Genomic DNA, 9,633 nt, shown 5'->3' with positions numbered 1-9,633 from the left:
TTAGAATATAGTAGTTTCTGAGCATTTTGAATGTGTAATATAAAGTGGCGGTGACATCAGCGTATGACTGCTGACATCGATGTCGAGTTCGGACGATGAGTTGTCAAATTCAATCAAATTGTTGGCAGAAAATCAGAGTACATAAAAAAATCCATCTGTTTTCGTAAAATCTATTTTCATATATGAAAAGCGGGTTATTTTGTTTCTTGTTTGTGTGTGAAATATTGTGTTCTTGCAGAAATTGCATAACCGTGAGTGTTAGTTATTTATTGATGAAAATTACATTATTTACTTAAATAATACTTGCGAGAGTGTATTCTGATATTTATTAAACTCATTAAAAATCAGAGAAAGATATTAAATATTTTGGAATTAATCTTTGTCTTCACGAATGTTAATCACGTATTTATTTTCCCAGACAGCTTCTACTATATGCCCAGTGAGGAAACAATGTCGTAATATCCCGTCGAAAGATACAATTTTGAATCAATATGGACAAAGTAGAAGAACCAGAAACTGTGGCCAGCCCTCTGCCAGAGCCGGAGATGCCGATGGAATCTGAGACTGATTATTCTAGTATTAGAGGGAAAGTAAGTGAATTTCTTTGTTTACATAACAGTATCTTTTTGTAATCATATTGCAAAGTATGGTTCCTTTCTATTATCTTATTTTATCGTTATTTGTTTTTAATCAAAAAATATAGAAATAAGATTTCTTAACTGTTTATTTTATTGATAACCATAACTTATAAAAATATATTAATTGTTGACTTTAAATAGAACTACTTAGAAGTTTATTGTTTGTACTTACTTAAAACAGATATTTACAATTTTATATAAACAAAAGCTTTATTTCATGCTATAATGATGTAGGTATTAACTCAATTATGCAAAAACTTACATCACTTATGAAATTGTTGCACAACAATTTTTTTTATTTACCTTAACGAAAATTGTAAACAGCTTCTAATTACAATAAAGAGCACTCACTATTATATAATTTTTAATATTTTATTAAAAACTCATATAATTTTTTCTATCATCTCTTAATAATATACAGAGAATATTTGTTTAGTGTACATTTTTTATCATTCATCATTTTTCACAACAAATGGCATAATATATTAATGTGAAACAATTAATAGGTATTGCATAGACTGCATTTGTGTAGTAATTTTCTAAAATATTTATCAATAATTTTAGATGATTCTGGTCAGTCCAAGTACAGATGAATATGAACTATTGAAGAAACAACTTACTGAGAGACTAGAGTCAGGAAATGGTGAAATTATTTATGATATAGGACATGGAGAAGGTAAACTTGTTTTTCAAATATAGGGCAAACAATATAAAAATAATCTTACAGTTTTAAATGATATGATTTCTCAATAGTAATGTAAACCCCGTAATCTGGTCAAGCAAATTTAGGTCAAAAAATCTAATAAATCTAATGAAACCAAATTTCAGATGGTAAGGGTCTTACAGAAGATGAATACAATGCATCAGTTGCAACCCTACAGTCCCTTGTAAGTGAGAGGATATCTTGTGTAGAACTACGAAAGTGGGACTGTGGCACCGGCATTGTTGGGCAGTATCTACTCAGAACTGAATTGGATCATAATGACTTTATGGAGATAAGGTAACATTAAAACCCTGTACATCTTGGGTTTACTATAAGTATTTATGTAAAAATTAAATTTTGACATTACTATGCATTGCTGGAGGTGTTAAAAGAAATAATTTTTTACTTTATCACTATATACTTGACTTTGCGTAGTATAGAGTGTAACAGTAGAAAACAACTAAAAAGTAGGTTTTATTTCATTAATTTTTATTCTTTATTGTTGTATCTGTTTTGTGTAATACATTATTATATTTATTTCTTTCCAGGGTTGCAGTAGTGGGAAATGTAGATGCGGGCAAGTCAACATTACTAGGTGTGCTGACGCATGGGGAACTAGACAATGGGAGAGGACATGCAAGGCAACGGCTCTTCAGACATAAGCATGAAGCTGAAACTGGCAGGACCAGTTCTGTGGGGAATGATATACTTGGCTTTGACAGTATGGGTGAGTATCTCACCCTGGTTATAGATAGCATTTTAAAGTTACAAATTAAAGTGTTTACGAAAATTTTTAAATTTCTTATTATAATGTGAAAAAAAAAGTAATATATATTTGTGTTACTTTAATATTATTACTATCAAAATAGTATTTAGAAGATATGTATTTTCTTTCCATTTAATTGCACACTCACACAATGCAAATTCTTGACCAGGTAATGTTGTCAACAAACCCGACCATGGTACTCTTGACTGGGTAAAGATCTGTGAGAAATCATCAAAAGTGATCACATTCATTGACTTGGCCGGACATGAGAGATATCTGAAGACAACTGTATTTGGTATGACCGGACATGCGCCAGATTTTGGCATGTTGATGGTAAGAAATTGTTTTTATGATAATACAAACAAAAATGAATGCATGTGTCGCGATAGCCAGCTTCTTCATACATTTTTTGAATTTACTAAACTTGACCAGTTATTTTTATTATAATTTTTATGAATGACTGTGCCTCTATGACGCAATAAAGAGTTGTCGTTAAATGGTAAGAAAAATCTGTATTAGAAAAATAAAGTTTATTTCAGACTAGTGTTAGTGATTACATAAAAACTAAAGAAATCGTACTTGAACGCTATTGCGTTGTCTGTTATTTTTGTACTATACCAGTAGTTAGGTTGTAAATTTTTAAACTTATTTAATTCATATCTTGCGATATCGATTCGATTTGATTAATTATATATTCGTGATAAAGCACATGCAAGCATGCGCAATTTGTAAAAAAAGAACGGACTTCTTGGTAAGGTACGTATGACGAGTACCGACAGTCGAGTTTTTTCTCGCTAGGACAATAAAACAACAAAACAACGTACACAGCTCCGCATATTTAACTAATTACAGCAACTTAAAAAAGTTATTTTTAGTATTTAATTGTCGTTATTGAGAGTGGTTGTAGTGCTATGTAGAGTGTATCATTGTATTGAAGACAAGCTAAACCAACCAAATCCGAGTGATTTCGACGCTTTAGAGCGTTATTGGCGATTATATGGGGTTTACACTAATTAAAAATAATTTAAATGCCTGCAGATCGGTGCCAACGCGGGTATTGTGGGAATGACAAAGGAACATTTGGGACTAGCGCTTGCTCTGTCCGTGCCAGTATTTGTTGTCGTCACCAAGATCGATATGTGTCCGCCGAATGTACTACAGGTAAATATTATTTTCATACTTTACGTTTGATATACATTTATTTAATGTATAAATCCTTAAAATCATTTAACACAGTATGAAAATATTAATTGGTTATTTAAACGAATTAATTTCTTTCAGGACAATCTGAAGTTATTAATTAGAATACTGAAGTCTTCCGGCTGCCGCAAAGTACCAGTTATGGTTAAGACGAAAGATGACGTCATCGTTAGTGCAACTAATTTTGTGTCCCAACGGTAAGCTCAATTTATTGGTCCTTCGAGCCAGAATAAATTCATAATGTACATTTAAAAAAAAAAAAGATTTATGTTGAAGAATAGTAAATAAGTGGAAGTTCATTCTGCGATTTAACATTAGTTTATATTTTTACTTTATAAAGAAAATGTCCTACAATTTACAATACAATACAGTTATCGCCCCCTATAACAAAGTAGATTGGTTCCGCGTTATAAGAGTATTCTCGCATAACGCGCTTGTATGACCGTTTATAACGCGTTATGTATAAATGATTCAAATTAGAAACAAAGGGGATTTAAATTGAGTATTAAAAAAACAATGTTATGAACGAAATAAGTGCGTACATTTTACATTTCACAGTACAGAAATATAGCCTGTGAACTCCACGCGTTATATGGGGGAATACCCGTGTATAGTCTGAATAATAGAGTGTCTTCAATTTTGTTATTTGTAACAATTTTGCAGTCTATGTCCAATCTTCCAAGTATCGAACGTGACGGGTGAAAACTTGGAGCTGCTGACGATGTTCCTTAACCTGCTGAAGACCAGGATGCCTTCGCAAGATGACAAACCTGCTGAGTTCCAGATTGACGATACATATTCTGTTCCGGTACGAGAAAAATCTCATACTATAATATTTTTAGATCATCATTTTAAATTTTCAAAATACATCTTATTAATATTTGAAAAAATAAAATAAATAAATAAATGTATAAATAAAAAATAAATGATTTTACTGCTAGTTCTCGAATTAAGGGCGTAGAACATAATACTGGCAATATTTTTCGTCACTCTTTTTAATCGCCTATTTAAATTTTAAAAAATCTGTAAGTGAAGAGGAAGTCGCCCAGAGCCGGAAATATAACACATTATATTATTATTTACCAACATAATACAGCAGTGTTGGCCTAGTGGCTTCAGCGTGCAACTCTCATACCTGAGGTCGTAGGTTCGACTGTGCACCAATGGACATTCTTTCTATGTGCGCTTTTAACATTTGCTCCAACGGTGAAGGAAAACATCGTGAGGAAACCGGTTTGCCTTAGACTCCAAAAGTCGACGGCGTGTGTCAGGCACTGGAGGCTGTTCACCTACTTGCCTTTTAGATTTCAAAATGATCATGAAACAGATTCAGAAATCTGAGTCCAAGACCTAAAGGGGTTGTAGCACCACTGTTTTATTTTATACTATTATTTACAGGGTGTAGGAACAGTTGTATCAGGAACAACTCTAGCGGGTGTTATTCGTTTGAACGACACGTTACTTCTAGGGCCTGACCCGCTCGGCCGCTTCGTGCCGATCACTGTTAAAAGTATTCATCGCAAACGAATGAGTGTGCATGAAGTGCGAGGGGGACAGACTGCTAGCTTCGCACTTAAAAAGGTATTTTAAAATTATTATATGTAACAAAAAACAATTCTTCCAAAGATGGAATACATAATATATATAAAAAAAATATATATTTACAATAGGAAACAATAAAACAAAGTGGTGTGTGATGGTGTAAAAGTGAGAGTGTGTATTTGGAGTATGTTAATGATGCAGGGCTTTTAGCGCTATGGATCTTTTAAGCATATTCCGATAGCTTAGATAGATTCAATTAAAATAAGTCCAACATACTCGTAGCCTTAGCACAATTTGACAGAAAGAGAAGAAAGCGTTAAATTAAATTGATTTCGCTTTTTAATTATTTTATACTTTAAAGAAGGTGTATTTATTTTGTGGAGCATAAATTTTTGCCGCGCACCACCACTTTGTGGAACCACTGAAGTATTTCCGAACCAATTCTACTTAAAGTCCTTCAAGAATAGAGCGTACCAATAATTCTTAAAGGGCCGGCAACGCACTCACGAGCCCTCTGGCATTGAGAATATCCATGGGCAGCGGTATCACTTACCATCGGGTGAGCCTTGTGCCCGTTTGCCCCCAGTTCTATAAATAAAAAAAACGCTCGGTTTTTTTAGTAAGATATTTGAAACACCTTTGGGTGACTTTTTAAAACTAGGTAAAACTTAATTTAATTTCACATCTATTTCAGATTAAACGATCAGCAATCCGTAAAGGTATGGTGATGGTATCACCAGCGCTGAACCCTCAGGCTTGCTGGCAGTTCGAAGGAGAGATTCTTGTTCTGCATCATCCCACCACCATATCTTCCAGATACCAAGCCATGGGTATGTTTTTGGATTCCTATCGACATGTTTTCCCGAATTAATAGATTCTACATAAAATGCTACTACATTAAGCCACCAAATATTAGTAGATTCATGTATAACGTAACATAAATTTTGGAGATTTTTGATCCACGTCACGTTTAACTGTACCCCCTCGGCCCTCTCCCCCTTTAGTAAAACATTACATGACCATCAAATGACAAAGAAACTGAGAAAGTTGCTGAAAAATACCTTTGTTATTGTTTTTATCCAATTACCATTACTAAAAACAAACCCCCCAAAAAAACCCCTTCCGCCCCTGTAACGCATCACAAGATCCCAAAAATACGTTACGTAATACTTGAACGCTCCCGTAGATAAAAAAATTATATTATTTTTAAAAATATTGAGATGAATGTATATTTAAAGAAGATTTATTTGATGTTAAAGAAAATAATTAATACGCCAAAGTTAAAGAAGAAAATATCTTCTACAGTACACTGCGGCAGTATTCGTCAGACGGCGTCGATTCTCTCGATGTCTCGCGAATGCCTCCGTACGGGAGATAAGGCGCGTGTGAGCTTCAGATTCATCAAGCACCCAGAGTACTTGCGACGGGGACAAAGGATGGTATGATTTTCTTTTTGCTCGGATAATCCAGTCGAGGTATTTCCGAAGCAATACGATGTGAATTAGGGTCATCAAGACAAGAGGGTACCAATTTATAAAAAGGACGGCAACGCACTTGCGAGCCCTCTGGCATCAAGAGTGTTCATCAGATGAATCTCCTGGCCGTGAACTATATAAAAAATATTATAACTTTAAAAAATAATACAATTGAAATAAAAGTGACGAAGGTAAAATTGATTTCTATTTTTCTACTTTCGTTACAATGAAAATATATATTATAATTTGGATTTAAATGAACTTCTTAAAATTATATTAAATATTTATACAGTCAAGACGAAATTAGAATTAGAATACAGAGCATAAAGTCAATAAACAATTTCAAACGGATCTATTATCTATGGTTCAAAAATTTGTTTCCGTAGGTATTCCGTGAAGGGCGTACCAAAGCTGTGGGTAATGTACTACGTCCTGAACCTCATGCTCAGGCGACTGCCAGACATCATAGACATGAGCATAGGCATCTCAATGCGGTAAGTTATTTCCTAATTGAAATCCCACTAGCACCAATTTTTTTTTCCGAGTCTATTAAATTTTCCCTATAGAACACCAACCATAGATGAAAGTTTGTTTTTTTTAACCACAGAAGCCATATTTATTTTTAACAAATCATAATATTTTTCACGTTTATCTATTTTTAAGTGACATAATAAATACAAAAAAACCTGAAATAAAATTTATTTATAGGTTTGTAATTTCTAATATTGTTTTTAATATTATATTTCTATTCTAGGTACAAGAAACCGATGAATCTGGTGCTAACTCTGCTTTACAAATGACGGGTGACAAGAGGCGACGTGGGCGCAAAAGGCATGACAAACACGGACCACAAGCGCCATCGGCATCTGCCGTTGTTGCTAATTAATACAAAAATTCAGAAACCTACTCTCAAGCCAATTAATTCAGAACTCACTCTGGAACAAACCTGAAAACTGAAATGTAATAATAATTTAGTCTCGAATACATTTTAAATTGGCTAGAAACTACATAGGATCTACTATCTACTTAAAATCAGATACATTGCATTGATTAAAATACTTCAAATAAATATGATTCCCAAGTTAGTGATGAAAATAGCAATATAAAGAAAGCAACATTTTTATATTATTCTATTAAATACTTAATACAATAGCTGTCCTTCTAACAGCCAGGTAATATTTATAGTAAACTCGTCTAACTCAATAATTAAATATATCCATTTATTTGTTGTACGAGGCTCAATTTTCTGTACATTCTTATTATGTACTGAAAATTATACAAATGTCAAGTCTCTATGGTAAGCATAACAGTGTACCTATATTTTTATTCAAATTTATCTGACATATTCATTGCATAAATAAGCACAAGTATACATTTTTCTCTAGTACCACTATTTTATAAATATCTATCACATATTTTCATATTAGAATTTAGATTACTCTTTTTATAAAAAATCAAAGAGAATTGTAACAGTAATTTTGAATTGAATGATATATTCAAAGTTATTAGGTTCAACAATGCAATAAAGTTGGCAACCATTGCCAAACCGCCTAAAACTAAGAAGTACAATGTACAACTGTGTACTATTGACCTTATATAGTACATATGTAGCTAATACATATTGTAGGGAACCGTCTATTTTATTCATAGATACTTATCAAAATTTTTTATATTCCTCATTCTACAAAGTTTTAGGCTATTAAGGAATATTTATTAAAGGAAAATTTGAGTTTTCTTGGTGCAATTTGTGTTTAAAAATTAGAAGACTATTTTGTGTGGAGATTGTCCATTTAAAATTATATTTACATTAGGTATTATAAAAATTTCAAAATTTTGTGTATGATTTGGTGTTCTAGGCTAAATGTCTTACAAAATTATTGTTTTTAAAAAGTGGTAATTCTTTTTTTTTTGTTTTAACAGGAAAGTTAACTTAAAAAATAAATTTTTGTATAAAAAATTTATTTGAAAAGTTCCATGCCTAGTAAGTTGTGTCAATATTAGTAATGCTAGCTGCAATCCATATCATAGCTGTATTCAGTATTTGTTTTGGTACCATCGTATTGTGATTTCTTAGAATAAGTGATGAGGTATTTATATTGATTTGTTCAGAATTTGAAAATAAAACTAGCTCAAATAAAATGTTTGTTTTATTTTTACTCTAAGAATTAAGCTAAGTTAGAAGCTAAAGTCATTTCTTTAATTGCTTTTTAGCATCCTCAATTCCTTCTTTTATATTTTGACTAAACTTTCTGAAGAAGGTGATCAGCCTGTTAACTTTAGCCGGATCACCATCAGCAAGCTTCTCCTTACTTCTAAAAAATGCTGAAACTGCTAGTTGTGCAGCTCGTCTCACTGGATATGATTCAGCAATTTTCTGAACTAGTCTTTCATTATTAGCTAAATATCTAAGTATTGCTCGAAGAGGCATATTGATTCACTTGAATGAGGTTTCAAATGAGCACATATTACGATATTTTTGAAGTAATTCTCTCTTCAGCCGTAGTTGAGTCTGAAGTATTTCAAATTGCTTCAACTGATCCTGTTTATTGAATTCAATACCTGGTAATCGTTTGATCTGAAAATTAATAAATAAAATTTGATGGGATAATGTTTGGTCAATGGGGTTTTTAAATCAGACAATTTGTAGTCCAAAAATATACGCTTTTTTCTTAAAATTTAGTATACCTGAGAACGTGCGTAATCCAATTTCTTTTGTAAATCTAATACTTTAAGACTGCAACCCTGCGATTCTTGAACCTTAATCGAATTATCGATAAATTCCCGTTCTACACTGTAACAATACGTAATCGTTTATCGTCGTATAACACAAGCATTCTAAATCTAAAAATAAATATTCAAGAACTGTACCTTCGTATTATTTCGTAAACAATCGGTAAAAAATCTACATCTACTTCTTGGACAGTGATAGGGCTTAAACGCTCTGAATGTTCATTATTTTCCATCGTAGAAAAACTTTTTAAAACCCCTATTTTAGACTTATACTGTAATTATTTCTAACTAATTAAATACCATACTCAGTCTTTGGACAGTTTTCTAATGATTCTTTAATAAGTATGTATTAATACAAGTATGACTTTTCTTTTTAAAAAATCGGAAAAATATTACCATTCTCCAACGACCACAGACAGAATGGTGATAATTGATAAATGATAATAAGGAAATATGAATTGACAACTGACATCGTACATAAAAGTGTACGTAGACCTCAGAAACTAGATAAATTCCTAAAATTTCAATACTCAGATATTTACTTTTGCATAGTCTGTGACTTCATAAAGTGTAACAATA

General features: G+C 32.2%; 2 protein-coding genes across 5 annotated transcripts; one reads left to right on the top strand and one right to left on the bottom strand.

Annotated features, from left to right (window-relative positions):
• Positions 1-99: 99 nt before the first annotated feature.
• On the top strand, positions 100-8,463 carry LOC125049863 (GTP-binding protein 1). 4 transcript variants are annotated; one of them, XM_047649357.1, is made up of 14 exons: positions 100-251; positions 423-590; positions 1,203-1,314; positions 1,467-1,638; positions 1,890-2,068; positions 2,277-2,440; positions 3,146-3,268; positions 3,389-3,504; positions 3,971-4,115; positions 4,706-4,888; positions 5,544-5,679; positions 6,155-6,288; positions 6,711-6,818; positions 7,079-8,463. In XM_047649357.1, the coding sequence occupies exons 2-14, from the start codon at positions 492-494 to the stop codon at positions 7,208-7,210; spliced, it is 1,803 nt and encodes a 600-aa protein (XP_047505313.1). In that variant the 5' UTR covers positions 100-251; positions 423-491; the 3' UTR covers positions 7,211-8,463. The 4 variants fall into 4 exon arrangements, with proteins under 4 accessions (XP_047505313.1, XP_047505312.1, XP_047505315.1 ...); XM_047649356.1 differs by having other exon boundaries at positions 419-590; XM_047649359.1 differs by having other exon boundaries at positions 100-257.
• Positions 8,464-8,551: 88 nt separating this feature from the next.
• Positions 8,552-9,444, bottom strand: LOC125049899 (mediator of RNA polymerase II transcription subunit 9). The gene is made up of 3 exons (XM_047649413.1): positions 9,193-9,444; positions 9,010-9,115; positions 8,552-8,899 (listed from the first exon to the last, which is right to left on the bottom strand). Exons 1-3 carry the CDS (start codon positions 9,285-9,287, stop codon positions 8,759-8,761), a joined length of 342 nt encoding a protein of 113 aa, XP_047505369.1. The 5' UTR covers positions 9,288-9,444; the 3' UTR covers positions 8,552-8,758.
• Positions 9,445-9,633: the final 189 nt, after the last annotated feature.

Source organism: Pieris napi, chromosome 5 (genome assembly GCF_905475465.1).
Source record: "Pieris napi chromosome 5, ilPieNapi1.2, whole genome shotgun sequence".
Taxonomy (NCBI): domain Eukaryota; kingdom Metazoa; phylum Arthropoda; class Insecta; order Lepidoptera; family Pieridae; genus Pieris; species Pieris napi.
Note: the sequence above shows the minus strand (reverse complement) of the source record. Positions and strands in the feature narration are given on the sequence as shown.

Bases quoted from the DNA above. Each gene is read 5' to 3' on its own strand.
- LOC125049863 (XM_047649357.1), top strand. From the start codon at position 492: ATGGACAAAGTAGAAGAACCAGAAACTGTGGCCAGCCCTCTGCCAGAG. The intron at 3,269-3,388 runs GTAAATATTATT...AATTTCTTTCAG, and splicing joins GTCCGCCGAATGTACTACAG to GACAATCTGAAGTTATTAAT. The intron at 6,819-7,078 runs GTAAGTTATTTC...TTTCTATTCTAG, and splicing joins AGCATAGGCATCTCAATGCG to GTACAAGAAACCGATGAATC.
- LOC125049899 (XM_047649413.1), bottom strand. From the start codon at position 9,287: ATGGAAAATAATGAACATTCAGAGCGTTTAAGCCCTATCACTGTCCAA. The intron at 9,116-9,192 runs GTACAGTTCTTG...GTATTGTTACAG, and splicing joins GTTTACGAAATAATACGAAG to TGTAGAACGGGAATTTATCG. The intron at 8,900-9,009 runs GTATACTAAATT...ATTAATTTTCAG, and splicing joins TGGATTACGCACGTTCTCAG to ATCAAACGATTACCAGGTAT.